Source organism: Chanos chanos, chromosome 1, assembly GCF_902362185.1.
Source record: "Chanos chanos chromosome 1, fChaCha1.1, whole genome shotgun sequence".
Taxonomy (NCBI): domain Eukaryota; kingdom Metazoa; phylum Chordata; class Actinopteri; order Gonorynchiformes; family Chanidae; genus Chanos; species Chanos chanos.
Window position 1 is genome coordinate 13,417,353 of NC_044495.1, and position 27,259 is coordinate 13,444,611.

Genomic DNA, 27,259 nt, shown 5'->3' on the forward strand with positions numbered 1-27,259 from the left:
CAACTGAGGCCACCAAAGCATATCTCAGTCTATCTAACAAGACAAAACTGGCAATATTAAACTTGTACATCATGACACTCTGGCCTTATTTGGAGGGCTCAGTAGCACAGAAAAGAGCTGCTGGCGTTCCTTGAAGGTCATATTTTCAGGTGCCTTCACATTTCTTAGGCTCCGATCACTGGAACACAACAATATAAATCATTAGTAAATCATTTGATGTTTTGACATGTATGATGACATAACGTGAAAATGTTGAGAAATGGGTAGAGGCAAATTTTTAGAAGGTTTTATCTAAATTTACTGAAAATGTTAATGGAGTGGAGTGAACGTTATTCTCACTGTAGAATAAAATCAATAGTGTTAGATGAGTAGCACAGGAGATTTGTAAAAAAAAAAAAAGAAGTCACCCTTGGGAACACAGCGTTTGCAAAGCCTTGTATGCAGCTGGAGATCCCTCTGTAAGTCCCTCTGTGGTAAATGTCTGGTGTTAGAAAAATTCCCTAGTTTCTTTTTATGCTGTTTGTTCAATGCTTGTTTCTGAGATGAAAATGTACCTTTTATTGTGTGGCTGGATTTGTTGTGTGCAGACGGCTGATTCTCCTCTTGCTCCAGTTCCTGTGTATGATTCTCGGTGAGCTGTTGCTCCTCTTCCTGACCCTGAAATTAAGAATAAGACATTGCTTTGGATAGATTCTGCTAGTAGGCGGTTTTTAGGGGGATGAGGGGGAATGCCATCCCCTTTGTTAGCAAAATTACAAAAAGTGCATCCCCCTTGTTAACCTGCCATCTGCCTATTTACTCTATAGAGTAATGTCAGTGACCAATGGGCCATCCCCCCTGTTAAAAAATAACAAATCACCCACTGATTCTGCTGATGTTGTAATTAGCTCATGGAGATGGTGCTAATAGGCTTGATTAGTGTTTGAAGAGAGTTTAATGTGTTAACCTTGCTACAGGACCTACTCAGCTTCGCCCCTACTATTCTGTGTTCAGTAATTCATGAAAAAAAAATTAAGCATAGCTGACATTCTTACAGTTCTTACACCATCCTCTTTTTTTTTTTTTACATTTGACTTACCTGAACAGTGCTTTTTGCCTCAAGTCGTTGTGTTATCATTTCAAAGTCCACATCATCATCATCATCTTCATCATCTCCATTCTGCTGGAGCTCCTGCAACCTCCTCTGAAACTGCAACTCCAAGGACAGTCTGCATAGGCGTTCATTTTCCTCTAAGGTAGGCTGTACTTTAGCTTGCAGTTGTAGCACCTCCTGCTCCAGCTGGTTCAAAGACTGGTGCCACTGTTGCTTCTCTAGTTGTTCCCGTGCCTCCCTCCTCCAGGGGTCTGGAGAGAGGCCTTCCCCAGCAGACAGCTCCCTGGTCCTGTTGGTTGTACTGTTGCTTGGCTGCTTAGGGGTAGCGCCAAGACCATGCTGTGAAAGACCCCTATTACTTTGACCACCCTGAAAAGTTGAGAGATTCATAGCAAGGCTTGCTGATTGTTTTTCAAAGATTTGCTGCTGTGGAGGTCTCTCGGACAAGACATGAGATTGAGGCTGAGGCTCTGATGGCAGTGTGGGATATCTGCTTGTATATCCTTGTGTATAGTCCTTGTCACATCCGTGCCTCTTCATAGCAGTCGCTCCAGGCTGCTGGAATGTGACAAATGAGAGGTTTTTTGGAACTTTAGTGGACTCTATGAGTGGGATATCTATGCGTTTAGGCTGTGATGATGCCATGAGATGGACTGCCGTTGAGGTCTTCCAGCAGCCAGAGGTGCCTCTTAAATTTTCACTGAGTATAACTGGCTTCACTGGACTGTGATTTCCACATCCTCTAAGATCCAACTGGCTTCTTACATTGTATGGTTTGTCCACCAGGGGTCTCTCACTTTCCACACTCAGGTATTCCTGGGAACAAGCCTGTTTCTGGATGAGAGTAAACCATTTATACCATTAGAGAAACACTTTTACAGGGCTCTTTCGTGATAATACACCCAGTATTATTATTCTCAACAACAGGAAACGGATATTGTGTGAAATGTATTAATACACAGTCCTAGAGCTCAACTGTTTTGTACAAGTTGCAAGCTACACATATATACATGTTGCTAAACTGGATAATTAGACAAAAATGTTGTGTACACTGGCATGAATACAGTGCATTCATACCAAAGAGTTCATGTTATTGGAATTCCATGAGAGTTCAGAGAAACGAGGCTGATCAGATACTGCTGAATTTTGCTTTCCGTGAAGTCTAGAGGTTGGCAGCGTTAAGTACTCTCTGTGATGGGTCTGTGTATAATCATTATCCCAGCCTGACAGGACAGAGGCAGACTGCTCCTGTGGATTAAAGACAAACTGAAACAGTCTTGTGAGCAATATTCATGTCTACAAAAATAGAAATGAATATTCACTAGTGATACATCTAGGGCCTTAGTTACTTACAGCAGCGAAAAGATTGTCAACAGAGACAGATGTTAACTTCTGTTCAGACATGGCTGAGTCAACAGACATTTCTCCACAGTTTGGAGGTTCTGTGCAGAGAAGACATGGTGGGCCATGAGTAGTCTTGACAGAGGGAGGTATTAGCTCATTTAAAAATGGACAGATAATATTCATAATGAATTCCCTGAATGAAAAAAAGATGTTTCAAACTCAGATAAAATGGACTGGCCTCCTATTTTCAAAGTCAACAGTGCAAAAGGCCCTTTGTGACACCCCTCCAGAACAGCAAAGTGTACCAGACTATAAAGGAGTGAAACAAGAGTTCAGTGTCTGGCCATAGGGAAACTCGTACCACTGGTAACCTCTGTACTTTACCCCTGTGCTCACAGACAAACTCTCTTGGCTACTCACGGGCCAAGATGGGGTTAGAACAAAACTCCACTCTGCGTTTCAAAAAGGTTTTATTGTGCGTCCTAGTTCCTCTGTTTACTGTTTGGTAGTCCCCACGCTGCCCTGAAAGTCTTTGTTGGCGTGACAAGGTCTTCTCTGGGGTGGTATCTAAACCAGAGTTACTGGACCACTGCATGACCCTCCCAACATTACTGTCATCTGGGGAAGGTAAAATGGAAAACACCTGAGACCTGTCATGCAATTGAAATACTGAGCATGTCCAGATAAGCGATAAATCTCAAACTTTTTTTCATTTGAAAACATCAGAGAACCAAGATTTTTCTTTTTCAGAACTTCATTCTGTTACACTCCAGAGAGTGCTCTAAGACTGTAAAAATTGTTAGTTGACAATAACATTTGGCTTATCTCTTATTACCTTTCACTGTTAATTGAGATGGCTGATTGAGTGCTTCTTCCAGACCATAAAAAACAGACCCTAATTTTGCAATCTCCAGTTCGATAGTAGATCCAGTGCACAGAATAGTCTCTGCTGCCCTACAGTGGAAAAAAAGACAACACTATAAGCAAAATGCTTTGCAACATCACCAGAGACAAATGGAATGTATACCACTGCAGATTATCACCTTTCTTGTGACAATCCTACCAAATTCTGCCCATCCACACTGAGCAATTGGTCTCCGGGAGCTAGTCTGCCATCCTGCATGTGCAAACACACACACACACACACACATTTTATAATGCAAAAGAACTAGGATTCCTACAGTCTAACATATTTTTTGATTACATATGAACTCACCACATGGGCTGGCCCTCCCTTAACCACAGACTTAATGAAAATACCCAGCTTCTCTTGTCCAGTTCCCTGTGAAAAAAACCCTTTAGAAATGGATCTGACAAGCATATCTGAAGAATGATGTGATGTATTTAACCTCTCATTAAAAAAATGAAAGAAACCAATGGTAAAATGTTAAAAGAGGCAAAATACAGGAAAAACATTAAGCTTTTTGTGAAAAATATCTTTTAGCCTCACCTTGGCTGCGACAATGCTTACACCCAGTCCACTGTTCATTGGTTTCTTCAGAGTGATCTTAACAATCTCAGGTTTCTTGACCACAGAAAATGAAACAAACCAGTCATAAATACTCAGTTCATGATATCAAATGTGTAGCCACAGAGGTGTAATTCTGTCCCCAAGATTATTAAAGGCAGTTTAAAGTTTAGTGCTGAAGCCCCTTTTGTGTTTCCAAACAGAATAACATACCAAATCTGTGTTCTCTGTAGGGACACTACGTGATGTGTTGAAGTGGACAGTCCAGGAGCCAAATGAGAAGGGCAGAGGGATCAGTGTACACAGACCTTTAAGAGAGGCAATCAAACTGCAGTGAATATCCGCAATCACACACACACTTGCGGAGAATACAAAAAGAGACAAGGTATTTTGTGTGAAAAAAAAAATACAAATAAATTTGCCAACATTTTTTCAAATTTCCACCAATTTCAGGAGCTGAATTAAAGGTGTTGAGATGCTCTAAGATGGAAAAATTTTCTTTAACATATGATGAGCTGTCCACAATATACCATACTAAATGGTGCCGAAAATATCTGGTCATTCACCTTTCACTTTACAAAGCATTTTACTAGCATAGGTACAACATGCAAGAATTCATCATAGAAGGTAAATTAAATAGTTCTTCACAGTAATTTACTTCGAAATATCACGAAGCTTACTTAATTAACATGTTTATACTTTTCCTTTAATTTGTTGTTCAGTTGTAAACTGAGAACTGCTACAGCCTCTCATCTACCTTTACGACAGATTGGCTCTAAGAACTCCTGGAATCCTGGAGGAATGCCTTGCATGAAATCACAGGAATATCCCTCCTCAGGCAACAGGAACGGCAGGGGCAGAGATGGATCTTCCTCTAGTCTGATAGGTCGCCCCTCTTTTCTAAACATATCATCTGATGAACTCTCTGTCAGGAGAACTACTCTATCAATCAAACTCTGAGGGAATAAACAGAGACATTCTCATTACCTCTAAAAAGCACATAAGAATGTTTTAGGTACATGCTGTATGGGAGCATTATGTAACCATTAATCATTACAGTTAGTGATTCATATCAGTGTGATGTAATCCTGCCCTATCTTTTTTGAGACATTCACCGGGTGAAATGAGGGCTGTCTGAGGACAGGTTCGTAGTTAGTCATCAGTGCTCGTAGCTGCAGAGAGTTTAGCTTGAAGCAGGTGCTATGGATTTTCTGAGCATCTTGAATGGAGAGGTTACTCATGGTAAGGAGCATCGTAGCCTGGAATTACACAAATTTGATGCATTTGGTGTAATGAAGCTGCTAAAAGTCTATTCCAATCTTACACATAGGATAAACTTTGTGGAAAAAAGACTTGATTAAACTAAATGGTGATCTTGTCAAGGGTGATTATGAAATGCAAAAGTCATTAAAAGAATTTCGTTTGGAAAGCCATAAAGTACATCAAATTTCACCCAGCTACACTATACCACACCACGCCACACCACACCACACCACACATCCAGCCCCACACCTGTATAATAAGGCTCAAATGGCAATCGGCAGCCAGCTCCAGCCCCTGTCTCTCTGCCCAGGCCTCCACATATCCGAGCCGCTGGCGCAGAGTTCTTCCCCAGTAGTGTGAACACAGAGTTGGAGAGTTGACCCGGGGCCTTGTCAGCCTGTTGAGGAGCCAGGCAGCCATGAAGTGGAAGAGCCGTGAGAAGAGCTGAATGGAGAGAGCAGGGTGAACCCTGCACCTACGCAGCAACCCCATGGTCCTGATCAGAGTGTTCAACACACCATCTGAAAACGTAGGACGAGCGCAAACACAAATCAAGACAAATCAATCAATTTCAAAAATCAGATTTTATGACACCATGCTACCAAAATGATTGAAACCGTACTGTAATTTGATGGTCATACTGTTGCCTTTTTTCTTGTGATGAATTGTCAGACCAATTGGGTTTGCTTACATATACATGCAAAGCATTTTCATCTGAATATAAGACTTTGTATAGACCAGTTAAAAGTTACAAATATATAGTGGTAATGCATTGTTATTACTTGTAATTGAAAATAATATTCCATTTGCAGTACAGGCTAGGCACCTTAAAACTATATCAAAATAGCCTTTGGAAATAATGGCAGATTCAGCAGTAAACAAAAAGGCATTCTTGAATGAGTATGATGTTATGATGCTCTACAAAAAATTAGTAATTCATTGTACGTGGAGGCTTTCAAATGAATGGAAACTAAATAGTAAACCTGTTACAGCTCCTGGAGTCTTGAAATCGTCAGCGCCAGTCAGAAAAGCTGGCAGTTCATTCTCAAGATCTGCCTGTAGACGCTGTGACAGATATCTGAAGGGTGTGGAAGATTTCATGTCAGAAAGACACAAATTCATTTAGAGCTCCACATCGCAGTGAATATAATTGTGCATGTGTGTGTGTGTGTGTGTGTGTGTGTGTGTGTGTGTGTGTGTGTGTGTGCGTGCGTCGGGGGGGTCTACTATGTTTGTGGAGAGCGTGACAACAGCTTCACAGTGAAGGTAAAATTAATCATGGTGGGGCCTCAAGTAAGAACTGTGTATCATACTCAAAGGCCTTTTGGACTGCATGTGCCAGACTGTCCTGGGCTTCCAGTGTGAGAGGGCCCAGGTCTCTGTCCTGTCTGATGAAGTTCAGCAGCTCTGAGGCATTGGCCAGCCAAAAGGCCAGAGCAACAGCAATGTCTTTCTGTTTCTGCAGAGGCAAGTAAAACAAGAGTTTCAGCAACTTTCAGCTTCTACAATCCTGTCGGTTTATTACCGGACAGTCTTGAAACCACCTCCTTTCAAAAGACATGCCAGGTACTAGTCACTCGGACAACTGTAACTAACCTGAATGACTTCACCTGTCATGTCCACCATCTTGTTAACAATGCTGGCAACTCTGTGTGAAGTCCTCTGAGGACCTCTGCTCTTCTCACTAACACTGAGTGCAAAGCGCCCTGTCAGATAAAATGCATAGGCTGGAGAGAGCTTGAAGTGCACTGTGGAACTGTTGGTGTAGTTCACGACAGCACGCAAGAAGGCTTCTTCATCTGCAACAACAAATATGGAAGAGGATAGAGGGTTGGTATCCGAACGTATACAGCATGTTTTGTTATGATACAGAAACAAAATGAAGAATTAATTAATACAGCAGTGCAAAACACAAAAAGTTATTACACCAAAAACACATGTGCAACATTAGAGGATCCAAAATTTAATTTGGATTTAATTCCATTTAAACTGGTTGTGTTTTTTCTTGTCTCTCAAAACTCATGTCTGTATTACTACACTAGCACACAAAGAATATGTAATGAAATAAAAAAGAGCCCAGAGTGGAACATTAGCTGGGGTGAACAACGAAGCAATGTTCAAAGCAACTTTGTAACTTTCGGTATGATCATTTGTAGCAGGAACTCCAGCTGACTGTGTTAATGCTAACCTTGTTCCTGGAAAAGCAGCTCTGGAGTAGTTGAAGAAAGACTCATTTCACTTACTATTATTCTTTACATTTACAGTGAATGGAAGGCCCCATTCTGAATTCAAGTTGGCCTGCCCTCTGTTAAGTTACAAAGAAAAAAATATATATTTCAGTGACAATAATCTGTCAGGAAATATCTTTATAGGAAATTTTCTGATAGCTATATTTGTATCATATATGACAGAGACAAGACTTTAAGTGTTACAGTTTTCACCTTCCAGTCTGACACTCATGGAGTTGAGGCTGCTTTTGGATAATGGTTTGTGCTGTCAGCCTCCCGCTGGTATGTTCTTTTAACTCTGTGTCCTTTTCCCTAAAACTCTGAAATTATAGAGGGCAAGTAAGAACAGCAACAACATATGCATTGTTACAATTCCTAGTAGGATGATGTTGTTTTACAATGTTTTCATTCACTCTTGAGAATGTTGATTTGTATCAAAACTACAAAATGGCTATAATATCCACACTAACCAATGTGGACTGGATAACTGTGACTAAATCAATTTAACAGTGCCAAATTTGAAGTGCAGCTTGATAAATATCAATCTTACATGGAGATCTCATGTGACGTAACATAGTTTCAGAAACAAAAAAAAATAAACTCTATACAATCATTCCTGCTGGTCCAGAGACCTCAGAACCCTGCAGATGCGCTATCAAAGCACCATCCATTTACCACAATAAACTGCTTATGCCTGTGTCCTATACCAAGGACAGTAATGGCAGCTTTGAAAAATCATTAAATAAATAATTGGTCCCAGTCCTCTCTAGCCACACAAACACAATGTAGCATGTAACTCACAGCACACTCCACTGCACCCACTGTCAACATCCATGTTGACATGAAATCGCTGACCCTTAGAACCGTGCTGTCCCTCTCCCCCACTGAGAGAATAAATAAATCTGTGAAATCTGTTGACACTGGCTGTAAACGTGTATGGCCAAAACACTAAAAAAGACCTTTTTTCTCCCTGAGTTTAGCCTGAGCTCTGAAGCTTCATCACCTTGTCTGAGTTGGTCTGCTGCTGATTTATGTCCTTTAGTGCAGTCAGACTTTCCAGGTATCTGGAAAAAGGAACAAAAGTGGTGACAAACACTCACAACAACAGCAAGCACTTGAAATTATACCAGTTTTGTTGGAAAGAAATCACCTACCCATTATTTTCACTACCAAATGGTTCATCTTCGTTTGAACTATCTCCCTTCTTTTTTTTCTTTTTATCTTTCTTTGACATTGTTCTCTTGAAGCTCTGAATGACCCCAAGCTTCTCTTTAGCCTTGGTGCCAGTACTCTGTATCATGTGGGACATAAGAAATCAAGCATGTGAACCAGGACATAGTCAAGAGTGGAAATGTTGCATTACTATGCAAAATTCTAGTTTGATTAATTTCTTAACACCATTATGACATCACACATACGAATACGAACACCTTTATTGTCATTATACATGTACAATGAGATTCAGTGTGTAGTACCAAGCTGCATAGAAGGAATTAAATATAAAATATAAATATAAAGTAAAAAAGGATAAATGGCCATGTGAAAAGAAGTAAGGCATTGTGTGTATCATGTGTGTGCTTGGGTCACGGTCTTAGATGTCTCTGTATGTAGAACTGACTATAGATTCTTGTATGTGTATGGAGTTGTGATTTTAAAGTGGCAGTGCAGTCAGTAGGCAGTTTTGTGCAGAATGTTAGCAGCAATGCAGTATATAGTATGCAATTTAGTGCAAACAGATGAGTGCAAACATGTTCTGTTACAAATTTTAAGACAAGCTGCTGCATAGCCATTCTGGGTGTCCTTGGGGTGGGGGTGGAGTGTTGGCCCTAAGGCTGAGAGATCTCAAAAAGACTATGCATGAGACCTAAAACTTTAACAACAACAAATATACTGTTCTTTTCATAGTCATATTCAGTAGTGGGCATAGGTAAATTTGTGGTTTAAAAATGATTCAATGGATGATGTTCAGTAATTACCAGATATATAGTTTTTGGGTTTTTTTCATAAATGAGGCCTTAACACTCACCTCTAAACTGGTATGACTGTCTTTTCTCAGGACAAAACGTCCATCTTTGCCGTTTTTAATCCAGTTCAGCTGTACCACCAATGGATTCTCAGTCAGCGCCAACTTCCTTTCCTCTTTAGCCCAACAGAGCCACCAGAGTTATTGTTTTACACAGATTAAAAAGGGAGAACTAACAAAATCATTTCAGGGTCTGCAAATAACATTCAACTACACAAAACCATGATTAACATCCAATTATACAAGACCATGATTAACCTTCATATGAAAAATACACAGAGTACATTGCATGTATAGCTTACTAGCCACATGGTTGTACTGTCTGTGCGAAACTGACCGTCTTTTCCTCGGACCTCATATATGGAGTAAGAGAGCATTCTAACATCAAGCCTGAACTTCTCCAGCAGGGCTCCAATAAGTTCTTTAACAGTTGCTGTGCTGGAAACAAGGATGCACTTGGTGGACGAATTCCCTGCAACATGCTCCTGATGGTAGAATCTTATGATGCCGTGGAATACCAAGTCCTATGGGGAGCAGTTGCAAATGTGGCAAAATTTCTTTATCAATAAAGCAAGCGTTTGGCTTGAGTTGCGTAACACCAAAACGAGTGAATCTCGGAAAGCGTATAAAATGTAGTATATGATTGCTGGTAAATAATTTCAGACCCATATCAGTGTCCTGTCCTCACTGATTGGTATGTACATAACTGCTTGGCATCACTGCCTGGACAGTGGGGGCAGACATACTGTCTACTTTCGTGTCTGTTTGATAGCGGTGACGACGGAACGAACTGATCTGTGAAAAATATTCACTAAAATCAACTAAAAGACTTCATCTCATTATGATAGCTGTAGTAGTTTCCACTTACAGTGTGTTGCTTACTACAGGTGATATTTTTGAGAAAAGTCAACTTATATGGAAGCAGGAGTCATTTATTTCTGAAAATATTCACTAAGAATCAACAACATGGCTTTTTCTCATTCTGATTGCTGTAGTACTTCCCAATGACGGTGTGTAACGTACTACAGGTGAGGTTTTTGTGAAATGTCAACTGCAATGGAGACAGGGGACAATTATTTATGAAAAATATTCACTAAAAATCAACTAAATTACCTTTTCTCATTCGGATTGCTGTAGTATATCCCAAGTACAGTGTGTTGCTTACTACAGGTGAAATTTTTCTTTAAAAAAATATTTATAATAGATATGGTGATGGGTTCTGATACAAATGCCAACACTTTTAGAAGGAACAGGGAGATGAAGTCAAGGACTTGAAGTTTTTTTTCAGCTCGCAACCTGCGCAGGCAGCAGGCAGTCATTCTCAGGACAGAGGGGAATGCCTGTGAAGGTGATAAGGCAGCTGGGAAGGGCATGCATTATTTCTTTACTTTGTAACAGGAGTAAGTATCAATACCAAGAGTCTATTTCCTAGGGTACAACCAAGCACTTCAATTTCACAGGTGGCATAGATAGGAAAACAGCAGTACTTCGGTTCCATCAGTGGAAACAGGAGTGAATTATTTCTTTTAAACACATTCAAAAAATTAGCTAAATGACATTATTCCATTCCAAAGGCTGTAGTAGTCCCCAAATAGAGTATGTTACTTACTGCAGGTGAGTTCAATTATATGAAAATAGGAGTCAATTTACTCTGTTTTTATGTTTATATATATATATATATATATATATATATATATATATAATCTTTTATTTTTATTTATTTATTTTTTAATCTCACCTGTACCAAGTTCTACGCTGTAATTGGGAATGACCACAGCCATCAGAATGAGAGAAAGTCTTTCAGTTGATTTTTAGTGCATATTTTTCAGAAATAAATGACTCCTGCTTTCATATAATTTGACTTTTCACAATAAATTCACCTGTAGTAAGCAAGACACTGTAATTGGAAACTACTACTGCAATCAGCATGAGAAAAGGTCATTTAGTTGATTTTTAGTGAAGATTTTTCATAAATAATTGACTCCTGCTTCCATATAAGTTGACTTTTCACAAAAATCTCATCTGTAGTAAGTAAGACACTGTAATTCGGAAATACTAGAATGTTTTTCTGGGAGAACACCTCAGACTTCCATGTTAATTCTCACATAAGTGACATACTCTAATGTGGAGCTGTTACACACATCATAACGAGATCTTTATCATTTCAGGTCATTTTATAGATTTTTTTGGTGAATATTTCTCTAAGAAAGCTTCTAAGACAGGGAGTTTCTTATAAATATGCATTGTGGGAGGTCAGTTATTTCATTTTTAAATGACTAAAACGCTGAATAGGTGAAATTTTATTCATTTTTAGTGAATACTTTTTAATACCAACTGACATGTCAAAAGGCGAAAATCCTTGAAATGTGTAATTTGCAGACGGCCCCTTGCACAGACGTAGCAACTGAAGGTATAATGAAAGTATCGTGATGCTGTTTTCGGATAAAAATCGATAGCGACAAGAAATATTGTTATTTTCTTCTGATACATCATACTGTAGTGTACTTCCCATGCCCTCGAACATGTAATTAAGCTGGAGTGCTTTGTCGTGTCCGAATTTTGGAAATTTAAAACCGAATATCCAGCGATTATCCCAAACTAAAACCAGCTTTATTACAACTCTGCCAAGCTGAGGCAGGTCCTACTGAAGTTGTGTGGTTGGGACGCCTCTTCCCCTTCGACTTACCTCGCTGGGTTCACTAATTTCGAAGAGGTCGGGTCGCTTTAAGTTCCATTGGCGGATTGCACACAGGAGTCTGCGGCGCTCTGAGTCTTGATGCATGCTTGTGGTCAGAAAGTAATTTGATTCACGATCCACAGGTTGTCCTCCAGTTTGATGCGTATCGAAATTTTCGCTCTGATTTTTTTGTGAATCTGTTCCGTCTGTCTTTTTTAAGACCCCACTTCACTCTGCCACCGATGCACTTGGACATGCACTACCACAGAAGGCTACAAAAAGCCTCTAATTGCAACAATTGTCACAAGCGTTTCCCCCAATTCACCCGCGACCCTGCTGCATTGTAGCCCACTGATCTCAACATGTAGGTTATTTCTGAGCATGTAATGTAGGCTACTACGTGACTAGATAATACTCAAGTAGAATCTGGCCACCTGTATATGTCTTTCATTTCATGTTCAGTTTATCACAACAGTAACTACAGAAAAAATACACTGCAACTGGTACGCACACAAACCACAAAGCAGTGTTTCAATTCTATTGAACAATGATGATTCAAAAAGATCGTTTGACCACAAAGTTGCGAAAGGCTGCGACTGAAGAACATTAGCACATAATTTGCATATTCTTTTGGGACAAAAAAGGAATGTATTGTGTCATCCTAAACAGATTACCAGATTACCATATAAATATATCTGCAGTGATGTGTAAAGACACAGAAAACAGGGACACCAAAATGGGTCACTAGTTGAATTGTCCAGGACAAAAATGTAAGCCGTAAAAATAACCTATTGTTTCGTGGAAGGACTACGGCTCAGAGTTAAACAGTGAACCATAAGCATGGAAAATAACAGATCTCATGGTTGACTGAATGAGAACACAATGCATATGTATATCAACAGCCTCTTGGTTACACATAAAACTTTATTGTCATGCCTCATCCAAATCATACAAATCACTCACTTCCATTTAAGCACAAAACACACCTGTTTGACCTAGGGATTCCACATGGTGGATTGACTGTGTGTGTGTGTGTGTGTGTGTGGAGGTGCCTTGAAAATCATCTGTGTTGTATGAAAACCTGCACAGACATCTTTCTACCTAGAAGGAGAAATATACATTCAGACTGCAAGACAATGCTGCAGTACTGAGGTAAGGCTGTCACCTGGTATCCAGTTACAGCAAATCTAAACATCTAAGAATTTACCAGTATATAAAGCTCAAAGGGTGGGCATACCCAAACAATTACAAAACATACACAAAGTACAAGGTAATTTTAATCAGAAGTGTAATAACCATATATTTATGTTATGCTAAAAGAAAAATAAAATAGTATTCACGAGCAGTGGTCATTCCACACAAGACCCTCAGGACTTTTGAATCTTGGCGAACTCCAGTGGTTAGATGATAGCAAACAGAGACTGAGAACAACAGATGGAGAAGTAGAGGCATCCTCTTCAGTTCATCCACTTTCTACTATCACTTACACTACTCCTGAACAGCAGCAATGTCAGATAATGCTTTCGCAAGTTTTCTTCTCTGTGTCTTGTCTCCTGCCAATGAGAATGTATGATTATAATATGATATAAACATGGCATAATGTAAAACATGTTGTTGTACAGAAAATCATTAATAAAAGAAACAATATTTAATAATGAAGTTTTGGTATTCTACAAAGGAAATGAACTTTGCATGGCTTATTAAATTTTATTTTTCCACTGTATGAAATGAATGATATATTCAGTAAATCTTCATGTGACTAAGAAAAATTAGGACAGCATAAAAGAATAGTTCAGCTTCAAAAATCCATCATACCCTCCCATATTCTCCACATCATCTATGGTCTCTGGAAGATCAACACCTCTCATTTCTGGCAAAAGCATAACTAATCCACTGTACAGAACAGACATGACACCTAAAGGAACCATCCAGAAAAGAGAACATATGCACTTTTAACTACTTATTTACACTGGCTGAGATATATTGTAGCTGAGAGCACATCATCTACTTTGAATCTACATTTCTTTAAAAGGTATTAGTATATGGTAAGGTTCACATTTTGTGATACTTTTCACCCACCATAAAGAAAGAGTGGAAGCTCCTGCCAAATACTGGCTAACCTATAGAGAAGAAATGGTGCAATCACTGCTCCAATGTCACTGGCTGAAGAGCACACAGACACACCCAGATTTCTGTAAGAGAAGATTTATGTTCTTGTTGGCTTTACACATTTTCATTGCATTATGCCATTTTTATATCAATTGCAACTCCTTAATATTTCATATTTTTTAAACTATATATTATTTATCATTAATTTTCCAAAGTAAACGACCGGTAGTTATGTTTCCTATTCCTTAACATGGTTCATTTTAAGATTTTTGAATGAGTTAATAGTTCATAAAGTTTACTAATTCATTTTTGGATATAGTTACTCTTTATTAATAATTTCTTGATTAACCTAGGCACAAACCTTAAAGGCGTTGGATAAAGTTCTGTGTTGGCAAAATTTACAGTCTCAAATCCGATGGCAACAGCAAGCCGTCCAATAATTGCTATGGATTTCTTCAGCCAGAGAGAGTCTTGAGGATGAAGAATTACAAATCATCAACTTAAAGCAGGAAGTAAAGTTCCATTATAATAGAGGCCAAAAGCTCACTACCTGAAATATAGTGCCTGTAAAAAGCTTACATCTCCTTTCAATTTTTTCTACAATCTACCCATAATACTCAACAACATCAAAGAACTCTTTACAATGTTGTGGAACCACCAACACCATGTTTCAATCAGGGTAACAGTCCAAACTCTCTGACTTGGAAAATTGACTGATCAGAGAGTCTATCCGGAAGTTGATGGTAACGGTGACACCACTTGGGTAATAAGAAGTACTCTGCAATACCGTTTCTCAAACCTGTCCTCATGTCCTAGCAGCCCTACATATTTTTGTTCCAGCCCTGTACAGAATGTGCTAGTCCCAGATGTCCCAGGCTCAACTCGAGAGAGTGAATTGAGAAAATATTTAAAATCTGAACTTCATCACAATGCTGAAACTGAAATACAATTTTCAGCATGACAACCTCCCCAAGCAATCAGTATCCTCACTTAATTCTAGTCAGCAAGTGGCAGCACAACCTCAAGGCTGCAATTCATCAATGCTCTTCAAGGAGCCTGACAGAGTTTGAATAGTTTTGTAGGGAAGAGCTGAAGTGGAAGGAGTTCCAATGTTTCCAAGTGCACGGGGTCAACGCTGTTCGTTTTGGAGGAGCAAAAAAGGCACGAAAAGAGCTATGCACAGTGAGAGCTATGCACTATGTGAAACTATACGGTATTGTATAAAATTGACCACAGTTTGGTTAACACTGCATTTTCTTAAGTAAACTCACAATAAGCTACACACAAACAGCTTATTCCAGCAGGATCTGGAAGTTACAGAAGTGACCAGAGCTAGGAGAATGAGAGCCGCTCTCTTATTCTAAGAGCTGAAAATCTCAGTCAAAGCATGCAGATTTGGAAAAGACCTATCCCTAAAGTTATGTGTGCATTCCAAAACAGCAAACACCTCTAACATCTTAACACGTCTTACCCACACCTACTGTCTCTACCTACTCTCCTGCTGCTGTCTTGAAAAAAAAACTCGTACTTACTGCTTGCACTTCAAACAGATGTAATACTAGTACCTACTCATCGGTCTCTCACTATACTGGAGCTTGAATTGTTTCCCTAATTGTGAGTCACTTTGGATAAAGACGTCAGCTAAATAAATGTAATGTAATATGCTAAAAAAGGCTGATTTAAAATAAAAAATGATGTAAAAATGAGTAGAAAAAATTCTCACTGGAATGTAAAAGACACTGAGACAGAAATATGCAGCAGATTTTCTGCACCACCTAAAAGCAAAGGCTTAATGACGTTAGTTGAGTTGCAAGAGTCGTCTGACTTCAGAAATGAATAAGAATGAAACTTTTAAGGTTGATGTTAACTTAACCAAAAAACTCAGACATTACAGAGTAATCATTGCTGAACTTCTGACATGGAGAAATGTAATGCTTACTTGATGAGACAAAGGGCACAGAGAGGCATGCAACTCCTCCGATAAAGTTTGCTACTGCCATCAGAAGGCGTCTGCCCATTCTATCCACTAAGAGGTAAAATATTAATCCAGTAGGAAGTTCTACCACAGCTGAGATGAAGAAATCAAGGAATACATTGTCCCCGGTAATCCCAAGACGTAATACCAAACCTTGGAACACCACAGTGCTCGTGAACCTACAGAGAAAAGCAGAACAAGTTAAAGAAAACAAAAATGTTCCTACACAATGGTCTACAAGCATGTTCAGCTCATAAACACATGCAAGGTGCCCAATATACTCAATTTTTTTTTTTTTTCAAATTCCATTCTTTGATGACAGCACCATTTTTTTGTTTAATGGGCTGAGGGGTGAGGTCTCTAACTGTCACTATTTACTTCACAGTCCACCAGTACCAAGATATTTTGAACTTAGCCTTTTGAATTTGAAATTCATGTAAAATCATGCTAGACAGTTCTATGCAATTACAATACAGCCTAAAGCATGTTCTGCTGGAAATCAGGAAGTATAAATGTTAGTCACAAAACACATCTCAAGGACATATGATATTTCCCCTGTGTCTCTGTCAAACTGCATTAAGCACCTAAAGCATATTTACTTCAAAAATGCAAATATCTGCCTAGAGCAATATGTTCTTGCTGTTTCTCGAATAATATCAATATAAGCATATCAAAGAGCTTGCAAACTTACATGAAAAAAAGAGGATGGAACCAAAGCAATATATGTCTACAAAATGAGATCCACAGCATCTCGGTTTATAATATATGAGGTTAATATAGATTAGAACAACTACAAAATGACCATTTCAGTGTTACTAAACCAACACTGTCCTTGATTAACTGAGGAATGAATGGATGTGACTCTGGGATCAGGTGCTGTCATAAGACCAACGACAAATGAATGTCTATTATGATAATCATATAGAACAGCACATCATCATAAAAATACTGACCTTGAGCCACAGGTTTCAGGTCTGTACTGTTTATCTGTCTAATAATGGCAACATAGGGTGTATCACAGGATAATATATAAGAAAATATATTAGAAAAATGCTTTACCAGGCATATATCAGTATAAGAGTGTGTTTCCTCATTTTGGGAGCTCTAAACAAATCCTTGAAAGAGGGACGAACTATCTCCTCCTGTTTTTCCACCAAAAAGTCCATCTGGAAAGAAATGACAGCAGACAAACACTGTAGTTTTGATTTATGACATTGGGAAAAACTCTAGAACGTCATGATTTCATGACAAACACTGATTGCCATTGACGTAAACAGTATAAACCCAGAATAAATACTGTTAATTTACCCCATCTAAAACCGGCCCTCCTCTGCGACCACAGAGCTCCTCCTTCATCGTGAGCACAGTGCGTAAAACAGGTTTTCTCTTCAACTTTTTAGGTTTGTGCCATAAAACTGACTCAACAGAAACGGTCAAGAAACCAAATATAGCTGTAAATGGAGTGCAAATATACCTCTCGGAAATTTTCAGGAAAAGACCTCTTGTTGCACTCGGCAATCTTTTCAGCAATGCTGATGGCTTCTTTCATTTTCCTCTGTGACAGGAGCCATCGGGGAGACTCTGGTAAAACCCTTAAAGCAACAGTTAAATTTTAGCTTAACTATAAATGGTAAACACTGTAAGATCTACTTTACACATCATGCAAACTCATCACTATGAGTAGGAACATAAACATTTAGATTTTTGAAACATTGCACTGTTTTGTTGTGCTGGTTTTTACATATTATGTCTTGAAACATTTCTGATGTAGGCTAATCTTAGAGACAAAAGGGCCCTTTGGGTGATGATTTCAATGGCTTCAAATGCCCTGTTTGACTGTATATAGAGCTATACACAGAAAGTTACCAATAGTAGATCAGAAAGATGAAGGTAGGCAGTGTCATAGCCAGTTGAAGGTTCTTCCAGGAGTGAATGTAGTAGGCTAGGGCTGGCAGGAGGACCATACCCACGGAATAAAACGTTCGGGAGACAACAGAGACAAATTTCCGGTTGTTTGATCCAAAGAATTCAATAACTGTTTCAAAAGGGAAAATACTTTATATTAAAAGAACATTTTGTTTTTTGGTTCAGTGTAGAACATATGACCATGAGTATATACAGAGTAAAGATGTGACCCGATACTGATTTTCAGCTTACAATGGAATCCTACCCTAAGTTAACAATCACGTTCAAGTTTTAATCTTATCATTCATTTTAATATTATTACTATTATTTATTATACCACTTTTAAAGCACTTGTAAATACTGCTCATAGTATGGGCTTTTAAAAAGTAGTCAGGAAAACATATTTTGTGGTACCTCATAATTATTTTAAGTGTCTCTGAACCATGTACATACACAAGCATTCATGAAATACTTCATGAATGCTTGTGTATGTATATGTACTGGTAATTATGTTCAGAACCCTCCCAAAATACATACCCCAATGATAATACTGTAGCAAGGCCCCTTGAATCTTTGAAGTCCAGACTCACCATACTTTTGGGCTAATTTTCACCTCAGTAGTGTGTGTGTGTACACTTTTCATTAAGTCAGAGAATACAGTGTTTGGTTTATGTTTGGTTTATATGAAAACCAGTGGTATTCCAGACTTCAAGAATTGTGAAAAACCCTGGTATATAGTTTTTTAAAACTACCTTTATAACTCATGAATCATTTTTGAGGGTACTGTCAGAATATTCTGAATGTTATCATACAAAACATAAACTAACTTTCAATGCAATAACATATGTAAAATACCTGCATATTTTCAAATATGAAAACTGTTTACTTTCAGTTCAGTATCTGACCATGTGCAAGTGCAGCCTACCCACCGAGTACATACGCAGCTGTCCATGCTCCTTTCCCAAAAAAACCTTGTAGACTTCGGAAGAAGAGGAGCAGGGGATAATAAGGTGAGTAAACAACACAGACTCCTGAGATTCCTAGGCCAAGCATGGAGGCAACAAAGCATGGTTTTCGCCCAAACCTTGCAAGGAGATCACAAATGAAAAAGGAACACCATTAATTCAACAAGAGAGAGTGAGCATGATCAAGTATCACTGCAACTCTAGTCTCTCAAGAGCCTAATTACTTGGAAATTGTCACATGAGAAAGAATTCATAAAGACCATTTATTCAAACCTGTCAGCCAAATATCCAGTGACCAGTGCCCCGATGAAAAACCCTCCAGCCAAAGACACCTGGTTTAGATCTGACAGCCATGAATCCTCGCAGACCAGTGAAAACTTAAAATAAATGAAAATGGATAAAGTGAGTAAAGTAAATAAGATAAAGACATAAAGTGAGGTCAATACTCAAGACAAAATAACCATTGTTTACCCCCACAGTTTGAATTTTATTAAAAGACACAAGCTGTAGGGTTCATTCTTTTGGTTAAAAAAAAAGTTGATGGTTTTGTTAACAAAAGACACAATAAGATGATTAGCACTGCTTACATGGGGAGCTGCTAATGATCATAATAATGCTATGCTGGTGTCTCTGTTGGTATGGCACAAGATTGAGGCCAAAAATAAGTAAAGGTGATCTGAGGGGATGTAGGCAGAACTCAGTGTGAGATGGAGAGGTCCAATGGAACACTTGAAGTGATTTGAAGAGGTCAACAGTTCAAAGGAGAAGCAAGAGCTATGTGGATATGCTGGCTGAAGACTAGACAATACATCATTTTTTGTAAATACAACCGATTGGGTGATCTTTAAAAAGAAAAACTGAAATGAAAATTCCCTTTGGACTTTTCACTTTAACTTACTTTTACTTTTGACCTCAATCTCCCACAACATGCCTCCAGTTTCAGCAGTTTCAGAAACATTGTCTGTTCACTTACATTAAACCTGAGGACTCGCACAAACAAACAGGGCATTTGGTATGGCATGGACTATTACATGGTCCATAGGCACAAACCTGATATCAGTATGAGTACTATGTGAGGAGATTTTTTTTTTTTGATTTGCAGTTTGAAAAGGCCACTTGTGTACCCTCAACAAAAAGGACAGGGGCAGTCGCCACCACCTTACCCCCTGCCTGTGCACACCCATGGTTACAAGGTGTCATGTTTTGAAAAGTTACAGTGTGATCATGAGGAGTTAGTGATGCTAGCACAGCAGACTGGCAATGAACACTGATGTCAGGTTACATCTGGCTCATCTGTGCCTTGCTTTCAAAAATTGTAAGTTGTGATTTGTTTATGAAGCGCCACAAGTGCCACAGTTGGTTTTAAATGTCCATGTCATATGAGTATTAAACAGTTTCTACTTATTCTTGAACTACACTAAGACTAAGTAAAGTCAAATTTTCAAAAGTCAAAAGTTTTAACAGGGTCTGAGAGACTGCTTACTCCAACACATGTGACCTTAGACTTCATATGGGTAAAACTAAAATAGAGATGCCCTGTTTACACCTTGCATTAAAATCCGATTTTGGTGATCCCATCACAAGGGGACAGCTCAGAAGTACAGGTGTAAACGCATCCAAAGCGCATTGAGGTCGCATCGAGATCCGATTACTCAGACAACATTCGGAGGTGGTCTGGACCGCACATGACCACATTCCTATAGCAGTTGTCAGAAACGTCTCCTCCTGTCAGAAAGTCAAAATCGCAATACTAGGAGTATGGTCGTTACCTCAAGTTAAGCGTTTTCCTCTCCAGGGACGCCCATTTCAACGAAACAGCTTCACGTGCCTTAATGTCCCAAAACAGCGATCCGTGATCACCAAATTTGTCCGACATGTCACATGTCATAAACACTATCTCCAATAAAAAAAGCAAAGCTGAAATTCAATGAAAGGAGCGACGTATTTATTTGCATATAGAGCGGGGAAGTGAGATCCGATCTCAAGTGGTCACTCGAGTCATGGATTCTAAAGCCAGGTGTAAACGGGCATACTTAGAGCTGTCCACTTGTGATCGGATCGCCAAAATCGGATCTTAGTACAAGGTGTAAACAGGGTGTAAACATTCTGTCTTTTTCAGGATAATCTTCTTGCTTTTTGCTACAATGTATGCTGTACGAGAGTCCTCACTAATTATGACTACCTATATATTCACATCTGTTAATTTTCTCATATTAGTTTGATATTTTGTGTGTTTTTCTCTTGATGTGTTTTTCATCATCTGTCTGCCCTGTGCTTTCTTTTGGCTGCAGTCTGCTCTTTCTGTTCAGGGTTAAGATGGTAACAGCCTTTGCTGTAAGAATGATTAAGGTAAACTTTATGAACTAGTTCCAACTGTAATGGGAGACAATATATACAATGTGTAAGATACAGGGAAAGTGAGAAAGGGGATGCAGAGACACTTGTAAGGTATTCAGATTGCTTGTCATTACAGTGTACTGTTCTTGTGAGTCTTCCAGCGAGTTTAGTGTCAACCGGTTGCAGCTTGGAGCAAATTAATAGACAAACTTAAGTCAGAACTAAAAGTTGTAGTGGGCACTGAAGGGTTCCAGTTACTTCACTGTAAATGACTCTATTTCTGTGTCATACAGATTTGACACAATCGTAAATTGCCTTGAGAAAAATTCACTTAAGTTCAAAAGAGATGAAAAGAGTGAGGGAGAAACAGACAGACAGAAAGATAAGCATTCCAGTATTGGAATGTTGCGTGAGACCACACTTAAACTGATTTTAGATGTCTGTTACATGGATGTAACAGTTTCAGTTTAGTAGATATTAAGGTCAACAACAAAATCCTTGCGAACAGTTAAAGTGTGAGGGAATTGCTTTACACAGATTTGCAGCGCAAACTGTTTTGCACGTTCCCTTCGTCACAATGGAATGTTGCCGCAGGTCGTTAGAGAACCTTTGTGCTGTTTTTTCTGCCGAAATGACTCACGTGTAATGAAATACAGGTTATAGTCCACGTTCCATGCACTAGTTAAGAATAAACAGTCTACGCATTGAATATCTTCATCCGCAAAATAAATACCTTGCAAGTGTCCAATATAAAACTAACTTCATGGCGCCAGAAGATATTATATTAAATGGTAGGTTATGCTAGTATCTGATTAGGCTTGGCTAATGACTCGTCGTGCTGTGTATTCTTTCCATCGCTTCCTCATAATTGCGACATCTCCTTGGAAAAGATAGGGCACTTCTTAGAAAGATTTTATGGCCAACTACTAGTAAATAAATAAATAAATAAGTTAAAACTTGCGCATAACTTAAGGTGTAACGAGACGCTCACCTCGGTCACAATAGTGGTTCGGGTAGGATCAAACGTCCAACCTTCATCACATGATGACACCTGAGTTGTATTGCAGGACAAAATCCATTCGTTTGCATCGCTGCAATTAATCGTGCTGTTGCTCCAGTCAACGTCAAACCTCTGGCATTTACTGTAAGAGCCATGTGAGCCCGTTCGCGGAATGATGATTTCTCGCAGCTCCTCCACAGAGAAGCCACACTGTTCCTCCAGGCGCAAAGCGCCCGCGCTCCGACACCAGTGCTCTGGCGTGTTTCCCAGGAAAACAACACCAACGAGTACAAAAGCGAACAGCAGGATTGGAAGACACCCAAGAAGGGATATTCGTTGTTGATACCATCCAAAGTCTCCAACGAACTGCAAGAGCTCATCAAAGTTTGTCATTGTTGAATTTTGAGGTCCTCCAAGTATTTAACGTCCTGATAAGCCCTTGCTCTTTACGCTCTACAAGTGATGCTTTGAGGGCGTCTCGCTCTAACACCTCACAAAGACGTGTATTCAGACGGGAGATGTCATCCCTCCCACTAACAAGGTAGCTTAGTTTAATTTTCAGAGCGGTTACTCTGTCTGAAGTGTCATATCATTAACTTTGTCCTGGCATGCGAAGAAAAGTGAATTTCGGATGGTACAGCGCGAAAACGTTAGTCTCCGAGTTAGTCAGGAACAGTAAATGAATATGAGTATGAATTCACACACTGGAACTCCCTTATCTCAAGATCTCGTATCAGATGAGACTTTTATACCCACACTTAACGGTGATGTGCAGTGTACGGAGGCATGCACCTAACTGTAAACTGTAAATGTCTGTGATTGCACACACACTGTGAACAGTGAGCAGTGAATTTGTCCTCTGCATTTAACCCATCAAGCACACCAGTAGGGAACACACACCAGACGCAGGAGCAGTGGGTAGCATTCCTTGCGCTCCAGTCACGCGCCCGGTTCTCTAACCTGTAGACCACGGCTGCATATTCTAATAATCGAGAAAGTATTAGAATGTGAATTACTGACAATATGCAGAAAGTACTTTCTGAATGTGTACTTTAACAAATATATTGAGCTGAACGTGTGTGCACATGTAGAACATGACCAGGCTATAAAAAGTCTGAGTGAAAAAGCTGTTATTGCATTTACATTTTAAGTTATGTGAAAAATAAAGCAAAAGACAAAAATGTTTTATGAAAGTTATTTTTAAAAACTGCCTCCTTGTCCTTTGGTTAAGGTATCTGAGGAAACCTGTTGTATGAATCTTTCTTATATGTTACTTTTAAAATCTGGTCACATCAAATAGTATAACTAATTAATCCCTGTGATTTGATGGTCATTCATAGATGATTAAGAATTTATTTAGATCAGTGCTATTATATTTCAAAGTCAAAAATTGCAACCAAAATTCACTCAAAGGATCGTATATGAACATGATTATCTCACTCCTCTTACTTGCTGAATTTGAATTGTTTTCAAATTATTTGAAATAAACTCTGTTAAGAGAGATGTTTTACAACCAAAAACTGTATAAAATACCATGTCAGGAGAACAGAGGATACAAATAAGCATTTGAAGATCTCTTCAGAATTGGTTTGTTTTGTAACATGATAACACTGACAGTGCATTTATTTTGCTTATGTGGTCTTTGTTCCATAACTGGAGAAAACATACATGACTATCATAAAGAAACTTTAACATGTTGTGTAACTTGTCCTTTGAACAGAACTTTAACTATTAGATCATCCTCTTTATGTTATGAAGCGGACATTCCCTCAAAGCTGGGCCTTCTGTTATTTTTAGGATATTAAACATCTGGATATAGGTATGTTTATGCTGAAACAATATCCTAAGCTATGTGCATAGCAGAAGTGAACCTCTATTTTGTGTTTACAAGGAATTCACATTCTCATTTCTGAGGTACTTCTGATTTTGAGGCCTGTTTGGGACAGCAGGTTAGCAAGGAGCCAGGTTGTTCAAACTGCATTCTATACCATTAAAAGATATAGAGCAAATAAATGAAACACCAGGTGCAGCCTCTAAGCCACATTTGGTTGTTCGACTATCAAAAAGCCAACAAGAGTTTGCAATAAATACATAAATACATACAATATCCAGGTTTGTATTAACAGAAAGATTAAAGTATTTAGCTATGAGAATAGCTAGACTACCCAGTGAGAATAGGTCTTTCTTTTGCTGTAAATGATCTTGTTTTCACTAGGTCTTCATGCAATAACTTTAAGTGTTTGTCCTTTGTCTAAAAATCTTTTGGGTACTTTGAACTTTTGTGATAAAATGAATTTGAGCCAAAGACCAAAAGATAAGACAATGGAAACTCCCCTGTTAAACTTTCTCGTACTTCCATACCTCAGCACATACAAAAATCTTCAAATGGCACTTCTAAATAATATTGTTATAAACATATTGTTGTTCATGTGTTAACTGATAACTGGAAACAGCAACCTGGACAGATTACTGAGAGTGGCCAAGAAACTCCTTATGTGAGGTGTAAATGGGGCCTATGTTTCTGAAGACTGTAAAACTCCAACTTTCAGACCAACTCTGTGGAATCCAGAAACACGTAGAATTGGACCATATTTTTTCATATTGCTGTTTTTGACAATGCATTTTTCTTCCAGTTTAAGTTGTGCCTTCCTGAGTCTATGAGCTGGTTACAAAGTAACCTGTGTAAAGAGTCAGGAATATAAAATATCTAATTTCTAATTTAGGGCCCCACTGAATTTACATTCTTGATTCCTGTCATGGACTTTTAAATAACACCCAAAATGCCATGTGTTAGACCCATCCCTATGGAGAACTGGCCCAGTCCCACATGTAATGTTGTTTCATTCACTCATTCAGGTGTAGTGAAGGTAGCAAGGTTGTTTTCACTGTCCATCACTAGTTTATTAGTCCTCCTGTGTGTATTTTATATAAATTGTTGTATGTTTGTACATAGAAAATGTGCCTTTCTTTTACCTAAAGCCCATTTCATTCAACAATAGATTCATTCTATACCTTTTGAGTTTAACTGTTATAATAAGCATTTACCTTCAAATTTCTGTTCTCAGTACATTATAAAGTATATCTGAGTATGTTATAAATCATTCCCTAGTGTATTGCATGTGGTGATATAGGGATTTGGTTATCTAGGAGAACTGATTTTAAAGAGTATTCATGCTATTTTTTAAAACATTTTAGTGTTGATGAAGACTTATTTTGAATCACTTCTAGGTTTAGTGTTCACAGCGCAAAGCTATAAATAGTTTTTCAGAACAACTGTAACTTAAAGGTGTTCAGATTCTCAAATAAGGTTATGGGTATAGCTAAATGATACTAATATTGAGCCTAATTTTCATGGTAAACCATTAACTGTAAGTTATCTATACCACTTGTACAACCAGATACATTACTTTAATTGTTATATTCTGTCATGGACTCCAGTTCCACAATCCACTGTTCCTTCCAGTTCCCACTCTCAGCGCTCTCAGTCACCTGAATATTAGTCTCACCTGTTCTGTTTGAACTCTATATATGCCCTGTCACACTGTTCTGTTCTTTGTTAGATATTGTCATTATTCTTGTTTCATTCTTACCGTGCTATCTCCTCATACTGTTTCCCATAATCTCTGTCTGCTCTGTCTGTTACTGTTTTTGGACAGATTTCTTGGCTGTACTCTTTATACCTCCTCTGAGTTTGGGTATACTGAAGAGCTTATGGTCATCAAGTGCACAGTTTGGAACAGAGTTGGATTTATCAAGTGACCGTGGAAGCACAGAGTACCAAAGATAGTGTCAAAAAAATCATACAAGTTGTATAATAACTATCAGAAGACATTTAGAGAAAGATCTATCTTGGATCTGTGGTGGACTTTGTTTTTTGGACTATGAATTTTGGATGCTCTTGTCATTTGGTGAATAAAGATTTCTGCATTTGGATCCATCTCGTCTAGTTACGTTACACATTCACCATGCTTGTATGCTGTGTAACCTTTGCTCTAACCTTTTAGAAAGTACATTCCAAAAGGACCAGTGTCAGAGTGGTAAAGATTTGTGGTCCTTGAAGAGCTCTATAACTGTGGTTGCTAAGACATGTTTGCTCCCTTCCCCCTCTGATCTGCCCGTTTTGTCAGAGTTTCTATTTGTATACATGTGCTTGTACCCAATAAACATTAGTCAGTCTGGGACCTGAGTGTGAAGACTCAACGTCAACTATAGAGAGGAGGATCCCTGAACAGCTATGTAACTACTGATTTCGTTCAAGGCCTTATTATCACCCTTTTTTGCTTTTGCTCTCATTTTCTCATTTTTACTTTTCTCTCTTACTCTTATTCAGACTTGTACTCTCTCTCTCTCTCTCTCTTTCTCTCTCTCTCTCTCCAAATTGCTGTGAAAACTGTTCTTTCTCCTTTACTGTTTACTCTGATGGCACATGGCTTCTAATACATGGATTGTAGAGAAACTCTCCATACTTCAGTAAATTTTTAAATTCATTACAATTTAGACTCTGGTTGATTTCTTATCATTTTTATTGGCATATTTTGGTTATACAGCAAGTTCCCTACAGCTGGCTTTGAACATTAAAGATTCACCATGAGGTCAGCCAAATTTATCGAGACTACAACAATATTTTTAGCATTAACAGTGAAGTACTGTCAGTTCTCTTGTGGTAACCTCTTGTAAAACATCTGAAGAAAATCAAACTTAATGCAAAGCAATGCTAAGACACCTGGACTGAATAGAAGACCTCCACATAGTTCAAATACACACCACCTCACTATTTGTTGAAGATAAGTAAGTTGAAAGCTGAAATGACCTTCCATGTGGTATCAATGATCAAACTAATATAGAATAGAAGAGAAACTCATGAAACTCATA

General features: G+C 38.6%; 2 protein-coding genes across 2 annotated transcripts; both read right to left on the reverse strand.

Annotated features, from left to right (window-relative positions):
* Positions 1 to 164: 164 nt before the first annotated feature.
* afdnb (afadin, adherens junction formation factor b) lies at positions 165 to 12,201 on the reverse strand. Its single transcript, XM_030784940.1, has 22 exons — positions 12,106 to 12,201; positions 9,757 to 9,943; positions 9,434 to 9,535; positions 8,551 to 8,707; positions 8,400 to 8,460; positions 6,765 to 6,983; positions 6,482 to 6,627; positions 6,152 to 6,246; positions 5,418 to 5,689; positions 5,021 to 5,164; positions 4,663 to 4,861; positions 4,107 to 4,213; positions 3,888 to 3,962; positions 3,654 to 3,719; positions 3,481 to 3,554; positions 3,273 to 3,391; positions 2,858 to 3,055; positions 2,447 to 2,535; positions 2,171 to 2,341; positions 1,079 to 1,927; positions 555 to 657; positions 165 to 178 (listed from the first exon to the last, which is right to left on the reverse strand). Exons 1-22 carry the CDS (start codon positions 12,199 to 12,201, stop codon positions 165 to 167), a joined length of 3,543 nt encoding a protein of 1,180 aa, XP_030640800.1.
* A 1,405-nt stretch (positions 12,202 to 13,606) lies between these two features.
* slc22a3 (solute carrier family 22 member 3) lies at positions 13,607 to 22,780 on the reverse strand. Its single transcript, XM_030785924.1, has 11 exons — positions 22,379 to 22,780; positions 19,324 to 19,427; positions 19,015 to 19,169; positions 18,047 to 18,215; positions 17,655 to 17,772; positions 17,240 to 17,346; positions 16,145 to 16,359; positions 14,567 to 14,675; positions 14,176 to 14,288; positions 13,912 to 14,011; positions 13,607 to 13,649 (listed from the first exon to the last, which is right to left on the reverse strand). Exons 1-11 carry the CDS (start codon positions 22,778 to 22,780, stop codon positions 13,607 to 13,609), a joined length of 1,635 nt encoding a protein of 544 aa, XP_030641784.1.
* Positions 22,781 to 27,259: the final 4,479 nt, after the last annotated feature.